This window comes from Prionailurus bengalensis, chromosome C2 (assembly GCF_016509475.1).
Source record: "Prionailurus bengalensis isolate Pbe53 chromosome C2, Fcat_Pben_1.1_paternal_pri, whole genome shotgun sequence".
Classification (NCBI taxonomy): domain Eukaryota; kingdom Metazoa; phylum Chordata; class Mammalia; order Carnivora; family Felidae; genus Prionailurus; species Prionailurus bengalensis.
In genome coordinates this window covers 3,920,772-3,942,215 of record NC_057350.1, presented here as the reverse complement: position 1 = coordinate 3,942,215, position 21,444 = coordinate 3,920,772, and the positions used below count along the sequence as shown (strand labels likewise).

The 21,444-nt window shown below is 57.7% G+C and overlaps 1 protein-coding gene across 1 annotated transcript in view; it reads left to right on the top strand.

Moving 5' to 3' along the window:
* Nucleotides 1-971: 971 nt before the first annotated feature.
* UMODL1 (uromodulin like 1) overlaps nucleotides 972-21,444 on the top strand; it is a 65,670-nt gene continuing 45,197 nt past the window's right edge. Inside the window, exons 1-6 of the mRNA XM_043595966.1 lie at nucleotides 972-1,606; nucleotides 5,124-5,366; nucleotides 12,290-12,451; nucleotides 13,304-13,425; nucleotides 15,477-15,729; nucleotides 19,544-19,673. Of these exons, the coding sequence (XP_043451901.1) occupies nucleotides 1,531-1,606; nucleotides 5,124-5,366; nucleotides 12,290-12,451; nucleotides 13,304-13,425; nucleotides 15,477-15,729; nucleotides 19,544-19,673 (986 nt within the window). The 5' untranslated portion in view covers nucleotides 972-1,530. The remainder of the gene's footprint in view (nucleotides 1,607-5,123; nucleotides 5,367-12,289; nucleotides 12,452-13,303; nucleotides 13,426-15,476; nucleotides 15,730-19,543; nucleotides 19,674-21,444) is intronic.

Genomic DNA, 21,444 nt, shown 5'->3' with positions numbered 1-21,444 from the left:
ACGCTCTCGTCCGTGACAACGGTCACGGCTCTCAGAAAGAGAAGAATATCGCAATGCGGATTCATCTCGCATGTTTAAACGCTCAGGCTTTTTCATTTATCGCTGGTGCTGATTAAATTCCGTCTTTTCTCGACTCTTGCGTTATAGCTCCAAGACGTATTCTTTTCGTATTGAAACTTTTTTTTTTTTTTTTTTTTTTTAATCCCAGCGGTTTCTGAGTCAATCCTGACTACCGGCTTTCTGCAGAGGGCACTGCCTTCCAAGACGCTCGCGCTGAGCCCCTCCGCTGCCTGATCGTTTCCACCTCCTCTTTGTTGTTGTTGTCCTGGAATCTGTCCTGTAACCACTAACCGCGCAAACGCGGCCGTCCGTCACCCTAGCGGTTAACCTACTGAGGATAGGAGGTGTAGCAACGGTGCTGTGGGAGTCAGGCTGGAAGGTGCCTTTCTGGAAGGCCTGTGTTGTAGTGAGAGCGCCAGGGGAATAATCTCTGAACCCTCCGGCCAAGACGGATCTTGGTTACCTTCCCTGAGAGTCTTCCCAGCGGGACTAGTGAGCTCTTGACCTGGCGCTAACGGGCTCCAGCTTCGCTGCCAACCAAGCAGCGAAAGACAGCCTGACGGACGACGAGGACGGCGTCACCCACGAGAAAGTACCTCGTGTGAAACTTACATGCCAAACGCACACACCGGGCGTGGCGGCCACCGAGATAAAGCGTACGTGGGCTGAAGCCCCATCACCCGCTCCGTTTTTCACTCCTCTGGCTCCCCTGTTCACGGGAGCGAACAGAATTGTGTCCTCGTGGAGATGGCCTTGTGGGGACCGTTCTGACTTTACGCCGTGAGCTGCCGTACCGCCATCATCGTGGCGAGCCCGCCGGGGTCCGTGTTGGTGCGTCCGGGTGCTCGGTGATGAGTCACGTTCCCGCTCTCCCGTGGTGGCCCACTTTGACGCTTTTCCCTTTTAGATGCTGACCGGGAACGGACGTCTCTGATACTGCCGCTTCGCGGCCCTCAGATCACCCCGCAGGAAGAGGTCTCTGGGTTCCGGCCTATGAACGTTTCTATGGCTTTGATCCGTATTGTCCAGCGGTGTGAAGGATGCTTTGCTGAATCTGATGTACCACTTTGATTTGGTGCTGTTTTCTCCTGCCAGTTTGCGACGATAAGGTAAGAGAATACCTTGTGCTTGATGGAGGGAGTCAGATCTGGGTCTGAAATGTGTTTTCTGCGTAACAACAAGATGGGCCCTAGCGATGCCGCCTGGCGGTTGGGGACTCACCTTTCCCGAAAGATGCAATCTGTCTGCTGCGAGAATGGGCTGTGCCACGCGGGCCCCCCGAGGGACACGGCCGCGCTGGTGGCGGGTGTTAACAAGCAGGCATAAGGGACCGTTCCCCCGGAGCACGCTCTCTGAAGCCATCGCCACCGCCAGCAGGAACAGAAGGGCCCTTTCTCCAGGCCCCGGTGGCCCAGACCCCTTTGTGTAGCCGCCCAGGAGAGGCCTAGAGCCGCTCTGCCTCCGACGACCATGCTCGGGACCCTCGGGCTGGCCCTGCTGGCTCTGGTCAGCACGGTGGGCCCGAGCCAGGCCAGCGGCTTTACAGGTAAGGGCTCTGGGCTCAGCATGGGGGATGCTGGAGGAGCGGGGGGTGGGGGGGGGTGGCGGCTCCCGGGGAGTGGGTCTCGTGAGGGCGGCGGCCCCACAAAGACACATCTGCTTCAAGAGGTGGTGTCGTTTCCATTTTGCCAAACTTTCTGGTGGCCACGAAAGAGGCAGTGTGCGTGCCCCCGAGTCAGCTGGGCGTCGGTGGTGTTTAAATGCAGATTCCGAGTCGGCGGGTCTGGGGTGGGACCCGGAACTGTGCATTTCTGCTGCGGGTCCGCAGGCCACACTGACGGGTGCGTCCTTAGAGGCTCGGAATCGAAGTCTCCCGAGCCTCGGAGGGTTGGAGTCCCCTACTCACAGGTAAGGAGAGGGAGACCCAGAGCGGTCAGGGACTCGCCCGAGGCCACCCAGCTGGCAGTGAGCTGAATTGCCACGGGCCCTGGCTCGAACCTTCTTCCCCTGCCAGGCAGGCTCAGGCTTGTGAAGCAGGCTCTCACCGCCAGGTCCCCCCACTTGGGCTCCGCCAGCCCCAGTTTCCTCCTCGGTCCACGAGGGTGCAAAGGGGCCGACGGGACAGCGAGGAGCCCAGCGAGGGCACCTGCCCCAAGCGTTTGCCGGGCACACGTTCCCGCTTGAGGCAGGTCAGGTTTTTGAAGCCCGGGATTTTGGAGCCGTGAGATCGCAAACCTTTGAAATCATTTGCTTTTGAAATCTGTCTTACTCAGCTGGGAATTCACACAGGCTCCACAGTCAACTGCGGCTCAGCACTGGTTTAGAGTTGGTTCCGCCCCGAGCAGAATTTTGGGTGGTGGTTTCTTTCCCTTGACTTTCCCTGCGGACTGGGTAACGTGTGAAGGCTGCAGCTCAGTCGCGCTAAGAGCGGGAGGCTCGAGAAGCTGGAAATGACCGGAGGGACTTCACGAGCCCCTCCCTCACGGTGCCTGTGGGGACCCGGGGCGGGGGGCAGAGGCTCAGTGTCACATCAGGGCTGCTCAGCCACCTGCTGTCATGTGCCACATGCTGCTGTTACAGGCGAAGTTCCATTTACTTACTTCTGGGGGGGCGCGGATAGTATTTGACCATGGGATGGGGTCACTGGGAGGGCGTGAAACGAGCTCAGAATCACACAACTGGTGTTCGGGGAAGCGGGTGCGATTTCGGATCTTCTGACCCCAGGGTGACACTCACTCCAGCGTGATAAGGTTTCCCACCTCTGAGACTAAAACCCGGGACCCCCGACTCCCATGCTGGTGGCTCCTGGAAGGATTTATAGAACGGGGAGGAATTGTTCTAAGGTTTCTCCTCTGGACTCTGCCAAGGAACCAGGATTCAGAGGACCTGGTGTCCCCTGGGAACAGGCAAAAAACAAAACAAAACAAACAGATCCCAAATGCACTTTTGGGGGAGACGTGCGTGTGCGTGTGTGTGTGTGTGTGTGTGTGTGCACGTTTGCGTGCAGGAAGGTTCTGCTGATGCTCAGCTGGGACCTTGTCACGACTGGATGGAGGAGACAGCGGCTCTCTAGAGGCTGGGGAAATGTAACCTTCATTAGTGGTTGGCATCTCCTCTTTGGTTTCAGATGCAAAACAAAATCTGGAGCCACCTTGCCAAATTCTTGGTGCAGGAAGCCTCGGGCTCTGTCTTGCTCAGCACCATCACTGGTGAGTGGCCTCTCCAGGCCCTCATCCAAGTGACATCCAAGCTCTGGGCCGTCACCTGGCCTGGGAAGCTGGTTTCTGCTGCCCAACCCCAGGTACGAGGGCCTCCCCATTCCTCTCCAAAGCGCGCTGTAACCGATCCCTTTGGGGACAAGCGGCAGCAGGTGATGTCCTTTCCCAGAGGCCCTGCCACCCGCAGTGCCGACTGGGAGACAGCCCCTCGGCTCACTTGGCTTCGGAACGGGCTCGCCCTGGGTGCTGGGATTCAGCACCGCGTTCTGTCCAGAGTAAGGCTGCAGGCTCCCTCATCAGCCTGAGCCGGACGGCTGGCTCGGCCCCATTTCTCCCCGCGGGTCACCAGCCCCCGAAGTCTTGCTTTCTGCACGCTCATGGGATGCTGTGAGGCCAAGGAGGGAGTCTTTCGGGTGCTGTCCTAGTGTTGGTGATGCAGGTTATTTCTGCTGCCATCTCGAAGCTGCTCCCAGAAGCCCAGCTTCTCACGGAGGGGTAGACGCTATAATATTGAGCGCCTCCCCTGCGGCTGCACAGTTGCACAAAGCTTAGAGCTCAGAGGTTAAGTAAGTATCTGATTCCTTCCTCCTACTCGGAGGGCTCCTGAGGGCAGAGCCCCAGGCTCGCTGCTAAGCGTTAGCTCCCTGGGGTTGTCCCGACACAGCACCTCAGTGGAGGCTCAAACAGTAGCGATTTAGTCCCTCCCTGCTCTGGAGGCCAGGAGTCCGAGATCAAGGCGTGCGCAGGGCTGGGTTCTCCGGAGGCATCCGCTCCATTCTCTTCCCCGCTTCTGGGGGTTTTCTGGAGACCCTGGCACCCTTGCTCGGTCAAGGTAGCACTCCGATCTCTGCCTGTGTCCTCACGTGGCGCCCTCCCGTTTGCGTGTCTGTCTCTGTGTCCAAATTCCCCCTTTTGTGAGGACACCAGTCATCATGGATTGGGGCCACCCTACTGCAGCATAATCTCCTCTTAACTAAATATATCTGCCAAAACCTATTTCCAGAACTTCAACACATGAATTTTGGAAGGGTGGGTGGGGACACAATTCAGCCCGTAACAATTCCTGCTACCACAGAGGCTCCGTGGGCACACGGGCGCCCCACGACCCAGGCTGGTGAAGGTAGGGGGTGCCTCGGGGTCTTGAGGACCCCACGATCGGGCAGACGGAGGGACAGGGGCCACGGGCGTCTGTGCGCAGCAAGGGGCCTCCAGGCCAGAGACACAGAGAGCGAGCCGGCAGGTGGATGTCGTCCTCCAGGGGGCGCGGTGCTCTCGTCTCCCATCTGCGCTAACTTGCCACTTGTGAACTTCTCAAGTGTGCTCGAAGCATCGTTTATGTACCCTTCCACCCCATCCCAACTGTCGCTGCCATCTGGGCCTGGCGAGGGGCAGCCCTTCATGCATATTTACCGGGGGGAATGGGCGTGCGTGCGTTTCACGTGCGGCATACCCGGGGCTCGTGGAGATTCAGGGGCGATTCAGGACGCTCCAGCCCGCTGAAACCAGGGGGCGTGGCACATGAGCCCCAGAAGCCGGAGCCCCCCACTCCATGTCTTCAGCGTGTGGTCAGCCCCTGGGCTGCAGAAAGCATGGATCGGACCCGGTGGCATCTCCGGGCTCTGCAGAAGGGACTGCTGGGCGTGTAGGTCCCCCTTACGCCTCGTTCCCCCCGCTTCACGCGATTGCCTGGTGGGCAGGCCCGGGGGCTCTGCCAGGGCCCGAGGTCCTAATTCCCTCGCTCTTGCAGAAGTGGAGGACTTATCCAGAACCCCTCCTAGCGAGTTGATTCCCGAATTTTCTCTGTTGTCTCCCTCCATCCCTGCCCTCCTCCCCTCCCCCCTGCAGAAAACGGCCTTTCCTTGCTGAGTTTCCAGCTGTGCAACTACAGCGTGACCCGAAACGTCCAGAAAGTGGAGGCCGTCCACACGTCGCACGTGACCTACGCTCCCTGCGGCGGGTGGATCCCGTGGAGGAGGTGCCCCAAGACGGTGTACAGAACTCGGTACCTGGCCGTGGACGTCCCCCAGCCCAGGAACGTGACCGACTGCTGTCGGGGTTATGAGCAGCTGGGCCTCTACTGCGTCCCGCGTGAGTCCGGGGTGCCGGCGGGTGGGGGGAGGGGGGAGGGGCGGCTCCCTTGTCCTCTCCCCGGGACTCCTGATGACACTCAGGACGGTCGCTGTGCACACCGTTAGCCCTGAACCTACTAGGTCCTTCTGGAACAATGGTCCCCAAGCTGAACCTACTAGGTCCTTCTGGAACAATGGTCCCCAAGCTGAACCTACTAGGTCCTTCTGGAACAATGGTCCCCAAGCTGGGGCGTGCATCAGGATTGTCTGGATGGCTCGTCCACCCCCAGATCTTGGAACCCATGGGTCGGGGCGAAGTACAAGTTCCCAGGTGGTACCGATGCTCCCTGGGGACCCCGCTTTGAGAACTTCTGTTTGGGCGCAGTGGCTCTCAGGCCTGCTGCACGTCAAAGGCCCCTGGGCAGCTTTAGAAACGCTGATGGCTGGGTCCAGTCCTCAGAGATAGTTATAGAGTTAGTCTGGGACATCGCTGGGGCATTGGAATTTTTTTTTTTTAAAGCTCTCGATCAATTTGAACACGTAGCTGAGTTTGAGAACCAGCATTGCAAATCTCCTCTATATTGACAGCCAGTCTTTTCCTTTTAACTTTTTTTCAATGTTTATTTATTTTTAAGAGGGAAAGAGAGAGACAGAGTGTGAGTGGGTGAGGGGCACAGAGAGAAGGAGACATAGAATCGGAGGCAGGCTCCAGGCTTGGAACCATCAGCATGGAGCCTGATGTGGGGCTCGAACCCATGAACCGTGAGATCATGACCTGAGCCGAAGTCGGATGCTTAACCGGCTGAGCCCCCCCAGGCGTCCCCCACTTTTTAAAAATTTTTTAATCTTTATTTTTGAGAGAGAGAGAGCAATCTTTTCTTTTTAAAAGTTGCAGTGGAATGCTTTCTTTAACTGAAATCCTAATCTGAGCCTCCATGTGTGAAAGAGACAGGAAGGTCCCCTCGGCCCCTCTCACCCCCCGGGGCCCCCAAGTCCTCCTCCTTCCTCAGGGCTGTTGGGAAGATGCTTGGGGCAGTTACCAGGGTGCACTGTGTGGCTGTGTCCCGCCACTGTCTGAGCCCTCCTGACACGGAGGGAACGTTCCAGAAGACCTCTTCCAGGGGAAAGGATGCAGGCGTGTGTGCATGGGTGGGTGTCGGTGGCTGTTACATTTGAGTCAATACCAGATCTAAATGAGTTTCTGAGCCTCATAAGGTCTCCCCGGCCCCACCCAGTCAGGGAGGGGAGGTAGAACGGATGTGGCTACAGTAAGTTTCGAGGGGCCACCCCAAGGCATGAGGTCTGCCGCCTCCAGTGGGCACCCAGCAGCAGTCTGGGGGTCTGGGAGGGGCACCCCACGTGACCCACTCCCAGGGCCCACGGGCAGGATGGCAGCGGGCTGGGGCCTGGACGCTGCACCCAGGGGCACCGGCCCCCTCCCCACCCAGGGGCTGTAGGACGTAGTTGGGGCAGCCCTTCCAGAAGGCTGCGTGGGCTTGGCTCCCTGAGTCATCCCGAGCACGCCGTTCTCAGGTCGCCCGAAGCAACCTCATGGGCATGGCTGATGCTTGCCCACCATCACCACGCTGCCACCACCAATAAAAACCAGGTGGGGATGTATGACCCCAGGGCCCCCAGCCTGGTGCCACCTGGCTGTTCCCACTGGCGCCCTAAAAGTCCCCTGGTGTCCTTCCCAGGTGCTGGATCTGGGGAGTCCCTTCCCGTGCAGACAGTGGCCCATTTTGTGCTTTCACTGTCTTCCGGGGCCACGTGCACGAAGGGAGCCCCGCGGGGAGCACCTCTCTTCCTGGGGGTGGTGGGGGACCCAGTGTGGGTACCTTGGCACGGAGGCTCAGGACCCGGTTAGGTAGTGGATGGGTGCAGCTCTGCTCTGACCATTTTCACCTGGGAAGGCCACACTCTTCCCACCTGCTCGCTGTTGTATGATCACTCGACAAGTGAGGTCACCTGTCCGGGGGCCGGAGGAGCCCCGCCCCCCAGCCCCCGTCCTGCTGACTGGTGTTTTCTGTGCGGCTGCTCGCAGAGGGAGGGCTGGCGTCCCCTCCCCGCCACCTGCTGTCCATCTGTCTTGCCTTCGACAAGCCAGCCCCCAGGAAATGCCTCTCGTGGGACATCAACCCCACTTTTGGAGTCTCGGCGCCTTTAACTGGGAACTCACCAGAGGGCCAGAACATTCTAGTTAGAGAGTCCCACGGGCAGGCCTCTCTGGGAAGCTGCAGGTAATGGCGGGGCTGTGGCGGGGGACACACGGGGAGCAGGACGAGGAGGATTCCCTGCCGGGTTGACCAGCAAACCCTGGGGTGGCGGGTGACAGATTACTCCAGACCCCTGAAGCAGAGAAAGGAGAGGGCGGGGGGCCAAGCGCTCTAGGGGTGACGCCCCGAGCAAAGCTCTTCTCCGGTTTTTGCCGAGAATCTTACCAGTACGTTTCAAGGGGTGCGGGGGAAAGGGACACGCAGTTTCAAAAGCAGGGACAAAGCATACTCCTAAGTGATCCAGGGCAACAGTGCGATCAGGGTAGTGATGTGTAGGCAGCGAAGGGAACGTGACGGGGGCGGTGTATACGTCATAGGAAGGGGGTGTTTTACTGCTTTCGATTAAGCATTTACATGGTGAGAAAACATGTTGACCCACAGGCTGCTTCCAGCCTTGACCTTTCAAAGGAGACCCGTTTTCCTGGTCTGCTTTGCTGCTTCTCAGCCAGCCAGCCGTCTCCCGGGCTACAAACATTCCTGCCTTAAATCTTAGCCCGGCCAGGCTCTATAGGCCTCCACAATTCCCCTGGAGGACTAGAGGCCCCTCAGAGGTGACTGAGTGCGGTTGGGGTCCCCCTGGGCCTTCGAGGCATCATTCCAGCAGCAGTGTAGAGAGGAGGCCGTCAGGAGCCTGCAAGGAAGGAGAAGGGGAAGGGGGCCTTCTGTGAGTGTGTCCTTTGTGACAGACCAGCCGGGCAGATTCCTGGTCACCAATGGCCAGGAGCATTGCCTTTATGCAGAAGGAGTCACAGACGGGGGAGGCAGGTGACTTGACCAAGGTGGCATGGACTTGGGCTTTGGGCTCCCCACCCCCCCGTTAGATTGGAGGAAGGGGCCGTGGTGGTGGGGGGGGGGGTCAATATGGCAGGTGCAGGTGGGGGGGGGCGGATGCTGAGCTCGGGCCTCTTCCCCAGGAAGGCCCCTGTGTGGTGCCAGGGCCTGGTGCCACCCCGCAGCTGGCTGTGTGAGCATCGTGACCTTCTCCACGCTTGCTCGGCTCCTTGGATCAAAGTTGGTCCAGAGGTGCCTGGTGACAGGCTGGTTCTTCAGAACAAGTCTAAGTGACCCGGGAGCCCCCCTGGTTATTTGCACAGAACAAGGCAGGGCCAGTGCCTGTGTTAGCTGGGGGGCGTGGGGGGGAGGGCAGCCTGGGGATTTGGGGAGGACACGCGGGCAGAAGGTACTTCCCTCCGAGTGCGGGCTGACTTGTATCTTCGCAAAGGGCTGGGAGTCCTACCCCTAGGCCGCGGCGAAACCTCAGACCTGCCTGCTTCTGTCCCCTCCCACCCAGCACCCAACCATCTAGAAAGGGAAGGCAGGTAGAGTACATGGGTGATGTTCCCTTCAGTCTACACGAGTTTTCCCGTTGTTTCTTTTAAGTCCAGCACCGGGGAGGCAACGATAAGTCCCGCGTGATTTTACTTCAATGCAATTGTTAACACAATTACGACAGTGAATACACGAGCCGCGCAGAAAATCTGGAAACAGAAAAGAACAAAGAGAAATTAGCATTAGCCCACTGCCCACAAATGACCACCGTCAATATTCTCTTGGAGTCTTCATTCGGGGCAGACATTCTAGAAAAGCATGGTCACCCTGGCCGAGACTTTTCGTACTGTGCTCTTCCCGCTTAGCAATGTATCTGGAACATCTGTCCTGTCAATAAATATTATGCTGCAGCATGACTTAATGGCCACATGGCATTGCCTCATATGGATGGATGTATCAGCACTTACTAAGCAAGCCCCTGCCACTCCACGTCTCGTGGTTTCCAGCTCTTTATTATAAAGAACGCCGTGATGAGTATCATATGCTACAAACAGTGCTGTGGACCGATGCGTGACTCACTCATGATGAATTCCTGGGAGCGTCTCCACCGATGCTCGCCAACTGCAGAGACGGCCCCGGTTCCCGCAGGCTCGCGGGAAAGCCCAGGACCCCAGGGGGCCGGGAGCCTCCCCAGGCTGACGACCAGGACCCCTTTGGGGAAGGAGGTCTCCGAGGAAGGAGGCCGGGCGGGACGATTATTCCAGAGCTGATCGGATTCCGAGCCCTGGGGAGAGCTTCAGTGCCGCTGCCCAGACGGAAAGCTCCGGGCTGGCTCGTTGAACTGTAACTAACCCCGGGTTGCCAGGCACTGGACCGTCCTGTTTCATTGTTTGTGTTGAGTTAGTGGAAGGAGAAGCAAATTTTTGACTTTCCCCCAAGTTGGAATTGTTGAGTGTTCTCTTGGGCTCTCAGCTCTGAGGACGGGGGGTGGGGTGGGGGGCAGCGGCAGCCCATTTAAGATGGACTTCAACTTGAAATCACTTCTGTTGAGATCAGGCAGCCATTTTGGGGAGCCGGTTTTTCTTGGTGGCCCCTATTTTCTTTCCACATAAATAAACCTCTTAGTTTAGGATAGCTGCAGATTTACAGAGAGGGTGGCAAGACAGTAGACAGATCCCACACAGCCGCCCCAGCTCCCCTGATGGTAGCGTCTTTCGTTACCATGGTGCATTTGTCCCAACGCAGGAACCGACACTGAGCATCGCTGTTAATTCAACGTCACGCTGTTTTTGGATTTTGCTTTTTTTTAAAAAAAAATTTTTAACGTTTATTTATTTTTGAGAGAGGGAGAGACAGAGACAGAGCACAAGCGGGGGAGGGGCAGAGAGAGAGAGGGAGACACAGAGTCTGAAGCAGGTTCCAGACACAGAACCCGACGCGGGGCTCGAACCCACAAACCGTGAGATTGTAACCTGAGCCAAAGTCGGATGCTTAACTGACTGAGCCACCCAGGCACCCCGGATTTTCCTTTATTTAAATTATTTTTATATTTTTTTTACATTATTTTTGAGAGACAGAGAGACAGAGCACAGCAGAAGAGGAACAGAGAGAGAGGGAGACACAGAATCCGAAGCAGGCTCCAGGCTCCGAGCTGTCAGCACAGAGCCGGACGCGGGGCTCGAACTCTCGAGCTGCGAGATCATGACCTGAGCCGAAGTCGGACGCCCAACCGACTGAGCCACCCAGGCGCCCTGGGTTTTGTTTTTTTAACCTGATGTCATTTTTCTGTCCCGGGAGCTTAGCTTACATTTAATCTCCTGTCTCCTTAGCCTTGAGAGCATTAGTTTTTACGATGGGACAGAAAACAATGGACTTGAGGTCCTTGAACGGTGGCGCTGCAGGGATGCTGTTGTTCCCACCCCAGCGAGGACCTCAGGCTGTGCCACGGACCCACCCTCCGTGCCCCCAAAGCCAGACCCGGCGTGGCAGTGCCTCCGGGACTTTAGACATCAGAACAGCCACCCGGAGCCTGGGAAGTGGCGAGGGAGCCAGGGACAGCGTGGAAAGGAAAATGGTGTTGAGAGCGAACTTCGAGCCCTTGCTCAACAGCGTGGGTCCGGCAGCAGGCGGCGGCCTGGCTCCGTGAGAAGAGCCAACACAGACTCTCCTCTGGGCAGTTTTGGCTTTCTCTTCCCCTCCTTGGCTGGCACAGCCACCCAGGGTGATGGGCTCCCACGCAAGGAGGGGCCGCCACCTCCCTTCTGTCCGTGGAGCATCCTGCGGAGACTGCGGGGGGGTCCCGAGGGCTGTTCCTGGGACTGCAGCCCCTCCGGCTTCCCTTCCACGTGGGACCCCACGCGTCTCCCAGGGGCTAACCTTCCCCTTTGCAGAGCCTGGTTACCCGCTGGCCTTCTCTGCTCTCCCTGGAGCCCAGAGGGCCCAGAGCTGCACTTCCAAAGGCCCGGCGGGGTTAAGGGCCTTAGATGAATCCGGGCAGAGCCGGGTGGGCCTGTGTGACAGCAAGGTGGCTGGAGCCCTCATCCCCGGGGTGGGAGACAGGAAGGCTGTGATCACACGGGCCTCTCCTCAGACACCTGCACCGGGGTCGCACCTTCCTTGTGCCCCTCCCTGCCGCCCCCCAGCCTCCTTGGTCCCCAGCTGCACTTCTGGTGTGCGGCCCCGTGAGCTGTGGCGGGTCCTGCCACAGGAGTGTCCCAGCACAGCGCCTCCCTTGAGGGCAGCGCCCTGGCTCTCCACTGGGGTCAGGTTCTCCGCCCTGCTCTTGAGTTTTCTATCATCCTGAGCACCAGCACCTTGACTCCTGGTCAGTCCCCTCGATCCCACAGATTCTCCAATAGTTTCACCACGTCTCAGTCTTCAAAGGCCCAGCGTGTCTCCTCTACTCCTGGGCCGAGTTTCCACAGGTCTATGTGCGTACTGGCCTCCGCCCCCTGGAATCCCAGTGTCCTGAAGGTGGGGACTTGGCCTCCGGCCCACTGCTGGATCCTGGGCACCTAGCACATGCCCGGCACATAGTAGTTGCTCAGTAAATGTTGAGTGAGTGAGTGCGTGCGTGAGCCACTGGGACACAGAGCAGCAAGGGGGCCTCTAGGGGGGCGGTGCAGCCCCTGCACTTGGCCTAGAAAGGAGACCCCCAGGGTGCCAGTTGGCAGTGTCCTCCTTCCGGGAAAGATGGTTAGACTATGATAAAGTCAGAGCGAGCGGCCCTCGGTGGTGGCTCTGCAGGATGTGGTGAGGCGATGCCCAGCCCAGGACATGGCCCTCGAGTGGGTCACGCTGTGCGTCTCCGGGAACCGCAGGTCGAATCCGGTGCCCGAGGTGCCCGGACGCCGTGCCCACTGCCAACATGACTGATGGTGGATCACTTTCCCTCCAGCCCTGAATCGGTCCAGGGAGTTTGCCTCGAGACCCGGGGTCTGCCCCGCGGTGGGGCCAGAAGCACCCACCTCGCCGTGCACGCTGGACACAGACTGCCCTGGGCTTCAGAAGTGCTGCGTCTCCCCCCGGGGCCACCACTGTGTGGCTCCCGCTCCCCGAGGTAGGGTCGAAGCTCTGGTCTGGGTGAGGTTGGAGCAGCGTGGGTTTCTAGCAGCCGCAGCTCCGGCTTTACAGGGAGCCCGCAGCCCTGTGCACGGGACACGTTCTGCTCCTCGGCAGTGTCTTTGTCCAAATCCGGCCGCTGAAGTCTCAGGCGGGGAGAGCTCACAGGCGCCCCGGGGAGGGGGGATATTCCCGCAAGAGCAGTGACCCCGATCTCCCGAGTGTGCCCGAGGCAGCCCAGGGTCTCGGGACGGTACTCGCCGGCAGCTGGGCTGCGTCACGGTGCAGAGGCGTAAGGCTGGTGGCAGGTGGCTCCCACAGCACCCCAGGGACCCAGGACGCTGTCGGAGCACTGGTTTCGCGGGTGTGTGGCCCGGCCCTCAGCACGCACCTGTCGGATCTGGAAAGCTCTGCTCTCGACCGTAGGCTGCCCCCAGGGGAACGGGCTGGTCAAGGTTCAGAACTAGGGAAACATATATAAATAATACGTACGTGTCATATGTAACGTATGTCATAGTATCAGTAGAATATGTACTGTCTTCGTGTGGTTATGTGGTAACAGGTATACATAGTATAAAATAGTATCAGTGTGTGTGGATTATGCTGTTACACTGCATACATGAGCGTAAATATCACATACTACATACAGCATACCTAGCGCACGTTGTGTGTAATAATAATCTCCGTAGTATACGTGTAGGATTACGTATATTACAACGTAAGAGAAGTGAGCTCAGCAGGTGGGGAAAGCGTCCCACACTGTCCCTGGCAGCAGAGTTCTTTCTCTGGGGCTCCGTTGGCCCCGGCCTGCCCCCAGGCCTGCGGCTCACCGGCGTGTGCCCTCACGCAGCTCCAGAGAGGGACCCGGTGACCTTCTGGTACGACGTGACCGTCCTGGTGAAAATGGCCTTCAAGGAGCTGGAGGAGGTGGACCCCAGGCTGCTGAATCACATGCGGCTTCTGTACTCCATGGTAGGTGGGGGCACAGAGAGCCCGGTCGGGGCTCCTTTCCAGGGCAGGCGGCTGGGGCTGACACAGGTGGAGACACTGGGTGGGAACCGAGGGTCGCGGAAGGTCCCGCCGGTGACCCCGGAATGGCTGGCTCAGGACCGAATGTGAATTCTTAAGTTTGTTTTTTTTTAACGTGTATTTATTTTTGAGAGAGACAAAGACACAGTGAGAGCGGGGGAGGGGCAGAGAGAGAGGGAGACCCAGAATCCCAAGCAGGCTCCAGGCTCCGAGCTGCCAGCACAGGGCCCGACGCGGGGCTCGAACCCACGAGCCGCGAGATCGTGAGCTGAGCCGAAGTCGGACGCTCAACTGACTGAGCCCCCCAGGCGTCCCCCAGTGTGAATTCTTAACTAAAAAAGAGCAGCTTGCAAGACGTATGAATCGTGTGCAATAAAATGCGCACGGGGCGGTGTTCCGAGGGGGGCCCGTTGAAAGGCACCCCCTCGTGGCGCGGGCCGTGGCTGCTACGGAGACATCCACCTGGGGGCCTAGGCTACACCCCTCCTGCGACTGGGAGTCACGGGGTCAGTGTCAGAGTTGAGTCCCTCTTCGATGTTGAGACCAGCTGGCGGTGGGGGGGGGGGGGCCTGAGACAGATGGCGCCCACACTCCCCTTGCTCCGGGCCGTCCGGTAAAGCAGCGAGGCAGGCATTCCAAGCCGTCGCCTTCACCTGGAAGCCTCCTTGCCTGTCCCAACCGGAAGTGATTTTTGTCCCTTGGTGGCCTGTGGACGGGCTGGGCTGGCCAGTCGGCCGTTCGAAACGTGGCTCAGAAGCCAGACCTCCCGGCAAATCCCGACACGGTACTCATTGCTGTGTGACCTTGGGCAAGTTACCTGACCTCTCTGTGCCCCAGATGCTTCCATTAAATAGGGATCATTATAATCCTACCTGAGACGGGGTTTGAGGTTTAAAAAGCACACGTGAGGAGCTTACGGTGGTGCTGACGACGTAGGTTGTGAGCTGTGGTTGTTGGCATTTGGAGTAATGTTGTCCTGAGTCACCCCTTTTCTCTTATGAACGGGTGCTGCCCCTCCAGGCACACTGTGACCACCTGCGGGGGGACCTGCCTCCCGCGGGCTCCCGGCTGCGGCCAGCACGGGCTCCCTGATGCAGGGACTCCCGCGAGGCTGGAGCTGGCACCCTGTTCCACCTCCCACGTTACAAGCTGTGTCCCTGCCCCCGTGAGGGGTGTTTCCGGTCTTCCGGGGACCCGGGCTCTAGCGCCCCCCAAACCGCCTCTTGGGTCAACGCTATCTTGGGGTCTGGAGAGACGAGGATGGGGAAAGACGAGTTTGTACGAATTGAGGAAAGAGGTCATGACATCTCGAAAACAAAGCAGAAAGTGAGACCCAGACGCGCACGACAGGAGACCGGGGGTTCCCTCCCTCTGATTCCGCGCCTGATTCGGGGCACGGGTGGGGCTGGGGGGCCTGGGGCCGATGTTTCCCGTGGGGCGGCTGTGACACCGGCAGGGCCCACACAGCACACGCGTCCCCCCGCTCGTTCTGGAGGCCGGGAGGCCGGCACGGAGGTGCGGGCAGGGCTGGCTCCTGCCGAGCACCGTGAGGGAAGGGTCCGTCCCAGGCCCCTCCCTCCCGGGCCTGCAGAGTCCATCTCTGTGTCCGGGACACCGGTCAAACTGGACAAAGGGCCACCCCAACGACCTCGTCATCAGTAATCACATCGGCAATGACCCTATTTCCAGATACGGTCACGTTCCGAGGTTTGGGGGTTAGGACTTCAACACCGGGGTTTTTGAGAGGGACACCATTCGAGCCATGACAACCGTGTCATAAAAGTATTTAGGGTCTGGTTTGCAGGACGTCTGCTGGGGTGATGACAGATGTAGAAATGTTGCAAAGGGTCTTTTCTGCACAGCAGCGTGGTGTGTGTGTGTGTGTGTGTGTGTGTGTGTGTGTACATTTGGTCTGCACCCCTCCTGGCCTCAGTCTCCCCGTCTGTCCGATGGGGTGCCCGTCCACTGATGACGCTCTGACTCTGGCTCCACAGGTCACCAGTGCCTTGCAGCCGCTGCACCCCTCCGTCCACCACCTTCAGTCGGCCAGTGGGGACCCCTCGACCACGGTGTCGCAGCTGCTGCTGGGCCTGCCGTGGCCCGTGCCCGTGGCCAACGTCTCCGCGACGCTGCACAGCATCGTGCAGCGCGTCTACGAAGTGATCGACATCCGGGTGCAAGGTGCTGCCTTTCCTCTCCTTGGTGGCCGTGGCGGGGGGCGGGGCTGCAGGGATGACAGTCCAGCAGGTGGGGGGTGGTCCGACCTGCATTCAGCTCATCCTGGCCCAAACCGGGCTTAAACTCCGAGCTCCAAAGTGTGGGTTCCAGGAGGGTTTCGCCCTCGCTCTGCCCTCCCCCCCGTGTCTCCCCCACACCGACCAGGGTCCTAACACCCCAGTGCCGGTCAGCAAATCCCAGAACAGATGAACCCCAACCTGTTCCGTCAGCTCTCGGCTCCCTCACCGTCCCTCTTGCCTTGGGAGGCCCGTCCAGGACAACTGTGCAAAACCGAACTTGGTGAAGCACACAGAGGTGGCCTTGTTTCTGGAAGAAACTGTCTGTATTTCTTCTTGTGTGTGGGAGGGGTCTGTGTCAGGGGTCGGCAAACATTTTCTGGAAAGGGCCACACAGTAAATGTTTTGGGCTGCGGGCCACGTGGCTTCCGTCTCAACGGCTCAGCTCTGCCCTCGTGGCCCGGAAGCAGCCGTGGATGGCATGTGAGCGGAAGGCTGAGCCCCGTGGAATGTTCCTGCCCGCAGGGGGCAGCTGCCCCTGCTGCTCCCCAGCTGCGGGGCGATGGCTGCTCTTGCCGTCGCAGCTTCTGTGACACCGAGGGTCGCCCGAAGGGGGGTGCGCCAGGGCCTGGAGGCCGCCGAAAACTCCGGCGATTGCATTTTACTCCCTTCGATATCCACGGATGTTCTTGAAGATCGAGCCGAGCCGTGCCAATAGAAGAGCCTGTGTTGTCCGCTCCGACAGGGCCCTCGGTCACAGACCAGGGAAGGCACCTGTAGTGTGCACACAGGGTTTGCGACTGCAGCCCGCGAGATAAGGCACAGAGCAAGGGACTCGGGGCCGTCCCGTAGGGGGTCAGAGAGAGCCCACTAGAGGACAGTGTGGGGAGAGACTAATGAAGGGGGGCTTGGTCTAGGCTGGACATTCTCCGTACGTCTTGTCTAGAGGGAGGCGGACGCCAACACCGAGAGAAGCCGTGATTGGTCAAGAGCGAATAGTCACTCATTTGGCCGAGGGAGTGGGGTGTTCTGCAGGCGACTCGGTGGTCCGTGTTTCCCATCTGATTTGGGTGGAATGTGAAGTGGCCTCGCTCTGTCCCCCTTTGTCCTGGCTGCTCTGGGATCGAGTGGGTATCCTCGTCTGAGCCGCTGTTCCATGAGACTGGCCGACGGGAGAGTGGCAGGTGCCTTCTGAATGCCGGAAGCAGTGGCTCCTTCCTGGTCCAGAAAACTGCTCGTGTACAAAGTTTGTCCTTGGGCAGGAGGCTGGGACCCCATCACTCATGACCCTTGAGATGACACAGCCCCAAAGCACTTCTCTCAGGCAGCAGCAACCACCTGAGCACATCCATCCATTCAACCATCCATCCATCCATCTATTCATCCATCCATCCATCCATCCATCCATCCATCCATCCATCCATTCAACCATCCATCCATCCATCTATTCATCCATCCATCCACCCATTCACCCATCCATCCATCCATCCATCCATCCATTCATCCATACATCCTTTCATCCATCCATCCATTCATCATCCATTCATCCATCCATCCATTCATCCATCCATCCATTCATCCATCCATTCATCCATACATCCACCCATCTATACATCCACTCACCTACCCATCCATCCATCCATCCATCCATCCATCCATCCATCCACCCATTCACCCATCCATCCACCATCCACCATCTATCCATTCATCCATCCATCTATTCATCCATCCATCCATTCATCCATCCATCCATCCATCCACCCACCCATCTATACATCCACTCACCTACCCACCCACCCATCTATCCATCCACTCACCCATCCACCCATCCATTGATCCATCCATCCATCCACCATCCATCCATCCATCCATCCATCCATCCACCCATCCATCCAACCATTCCCATGTGCAACATACTCTAATGAGTGTTTGCTATTTGCCAGGTACTCTTCTAATGGACCCTTCAGTGCCCAAGAGCCCTTGCTGCCTTGGCTCCCATTTCAAATTTTTTTTTCAACGTTTATTTATTTTTGGGACAGAGAGAAACAGAGCATGAACGGGGGAGGGGCAGAGAGAGAGGGAGACACAGAATCGGAAACAGGCTCCAGGCTCTGAGCCATCAGCCCAGAGCCCGACGCGGGGCTCGAACTCACGGACCGCGAGATCGTGACCTGGCTGAAGTCGGATGCTTAACCGACTACGCCACCCAGGCGCCCCATTTTTTTTTTTAATTTTTTTTTTTTGGCTCCCATTTCAGTAGGGAAGACGACACAGGTGTGGACAAATACCAAAGGTGGGGAAGTGGTTCAGCTACTGAGACTAAGGAGAGTGGCAGGTGAGATGAGGCCTGCAGGGGGTGGGGGGGGGGGTGGGCAGTCTCAGGTGCTGTGGCCAGGGAAGGCCCCTGGACAAGGTGACCTTTAGGCAGAGACCAGAGTGCAGTCGGGGGTAAGCTGGCAAGGAGGATGTGTGACTGAATGATAAACCCCAAAGATGTCTGCATCCTGACCCAGGGCCTGTGATCCTGTCCCTTACCCAGCAGAAGAGACTTTGCAGATGGGATTAGCTAAGGGTCTTGAGGTTGGGGGGGCGATCTTGGATTATTTGTAAGGGCAGAGTCACCACAGGGTCCTTATAAGAGGGGGGCAGAGCCAGGGAGAGGAGATGTTCGAGGGAGATTCCCCTGGATTCTCCAGAAAAACACAGTCCTGCCCACCCCCGCATCTTACACTTCTGACCTCAGAACCTAGGAGTGGATTTCTCTTGTTGTAAGGACCACGTTTGTGCTCATTCATTATAGCAGCTCCAGGAAACTCAGGGAAACACAGGGTGAGGCCAGGCCCCAGCAGAGGCGCATGCGCGGTGGAGTCCAGGAACATGGAAGTGGGGGGGATGGGGCGCAGTGGAGGGGTTGGGGACAAGGGGCAGGACCTTGTGCCAGTGTGGTAAGGCCATGCAGATTCTTCAGTCTTTATTCTGGAAACTTGTAGACAGGTACGAGCACAGAGGGGAGTATGATGAAAATCTGCTGTTCCCCTGGGACCCTTTCTGCTCCGTCTCTGTCCCCATCGGCCGCTCACCCCCACCCCATTATCCGGAACCCTCTCCACCATATCACTTCATCTGTCACTGCTCCAGGATGTATCTCTAGGAGATGAGAGTAAGAGATGTTTTTTAATTTTTTTAAATGTCTTATTTATTTTTGAGAGAGACAGAGTGCACGCAGGGGAGGAACAGAGAGAGAGGGAGACACAGAATCCGAAGCAGGTTCCAGGCTCCGAGCTGGCAGCACAGAGCCCAACACGGGGCTCGAACCCACCAATCGTGAGATCATGACCTGAGCCAAAGTCTGACTCTCAACCGATGGAATCACCCCGGTGCCCCAAGACTGAGAGATTTTAAAAAACACCCAAATACCATCTCATATCATCCTTTAAAAAACCAAAACAAGGGGCCCCTGGGTGGCTCAGTCAGTTAAGCATTCGACTCTTGATTTCAACTCAGGACATGATCTAACAGTGTGTGGGTTCAAGCCCCACATCAGGCTCTGTGCTGATGGTGCAGAGCATGCTTGGGATTCTCTCTCTCCCTCCCCCTCTCTCTGCCTCTCCCTTGCTTATGCTCACTCGCTGTCTCCCTCAAAAATAAATAAACATTAAAAAAACAAAAACAAAACAGGAGTTCCTTAGTATCATCAAACATCCAGTCTGTTGAGATTTCTGATGCCCGATCATCCTCCCCATCATTTTTTAACAGTCTGTTTGAGGTACTATCTGGGGTTTCCCCTCCACCTCTCTGGGGTCCACCTCTCTGGTCCCTTTGCCCAGCTGAGTTTCCCGTAAGCTGGGATCTGCCGAGTGGCATCCGGGAGGAGCTGCCACTACTTGTCCCCTCCTCTGAATTTTCTAAACCACAGCTGGTTCTCCCTTTAATGGTGCCCAGATCCCTGAGCATTTGGTGAGGCCAGTGGATCCCTTCACAAAATGTGCCCAGGTGCATCAAATGCACAGATGACGAGGCAAACTGACCATACGGGGACACAGTTATCAAAATCTTATGACCCCGAATGGTGACACAGCTGTCCGAAGCCACACTGTCCCCTCCCATCCCTTGGGTCCCCTGTCCATTGCTGGGCGTGGCCGCTCTGTCTCCCCACCGGAAGCCTTCACAGGAGGGGCATGCCTGTGGCCTCTCGTCTCGGAGATTCCCGGGGGAATCAGGTGGTTGTCTATTCTGGAACCGCCTCCGTAGAAGACACTTCCCTGTCACCTTCCTTTCCCTGTGTCCCCACTTTCCTGCTCCAGCTTCCCAAAGTAGCTGCTTAGGAGTCCTCGTCTCAGGTCCTGCTTCTGGGAGAACCCAAACTGAGTGGGAAGCTATACACAGCCTCGTGTACTGATTAAATCGTGCAGTTTAACCGTTGAAATGAGGAGCCCAGAGGATGCTAGAAAAGTGCCTGAGGTAGGCGGCTTCTGTGGTTTCTGTGGGTACCAGAGCCTCGACCGAAGGAAGGACTACATTTTATTTTATTTTATTTTATTTTATTTTATTTTATTTTAACTTAATTTAATTTAATTTTATCTTATTTTATCTTATTTTATTTTATTTTATCTTTTATTATTTTATTTTATCTTATTTAAAAAATGTTTACTTATTTTTGAGAGAGAGAGAGACAGAGCACAAGCAGGGGAGGGGCAGAGAGAGGGAGACACAGAATCCAAAGCAGGCTCCAGGCTCTGAGCTGTCAGCGCAGAGCCCGACACGGGGCTCGAACTCACGAACCACGAGATCGTGACCTGAGCCGAAATCAGATGCTTAACCAATTGAGCCACCCAGGTGCCCCAGGAAAGGCTGCGTTTTAATTAGACGCTAGCAAAAATAAAGATTCTTTGTCTCATCTACATTCTTGGAGCCCTGATGTCTGCCTATGATCCCCATCCAGGGTACGAACCCCTGATGTAGACACACCATCGGATTCAGATTCAGGTTTGACCCTGTTTTGGCAAGACTCCTTCATACTCCACAGGTGGTGCCCCTTTCTTCCATGATACGTGAGGTCCCGTTCCTGTGGCTTCAGGAGCAAGCAGGACATTGCCGTCTGTCCTTGGAGTCGGACCAGACTCTGGAAGGCGCTCAGCGGCAGACGGGACGATATGACTGCACCTGTGTTCAGGCATGCTCTGCTGTTGGGCAGAGAATAGACCAGAAGGGTCGTGGCAGACCCCAAACCCGGTCTCTCCTTCCTTAGTGACGGCACTTGGGGTGAGCTTTGTGTGGATGTGTGCCCAGCCACAAAGACCACATTTCCTTACCTCCTTTGCAGGTAGGGTGGCCCATGACTCACCTTAGCCAATGAGATGCAGCGGAAGTTTCCAGGGGCGTTGGGAAGACTGCATGAGGGCACCGGCCCTGCTGAGACCAGGGTGGGCCCGGGACTAAGATGGCCAAGGCCGTGTTCACGTGGTGAACACGCGGTGACTTTGAGGATAGACCCTCGGGACGGAGGAGCACAGACAGCGAAGGAGCCTGGGCCTGAGGTGGCTCAGACGTTCTCCACGTGAGGGGGACACCTGCGGGCCCAGCCCCGTTCCGTGGGCTTTCCCACCATGTGCAGCGGCTGACCCCGCTGTAACTGAGCTGGGCAGGGTGCAAAGCGGGGTACGCGGGAGCAGCGGCTGGCGGGGGACAGCGGGCGCGCTGGGGACACACGTCGGCGGGCGACACCAGG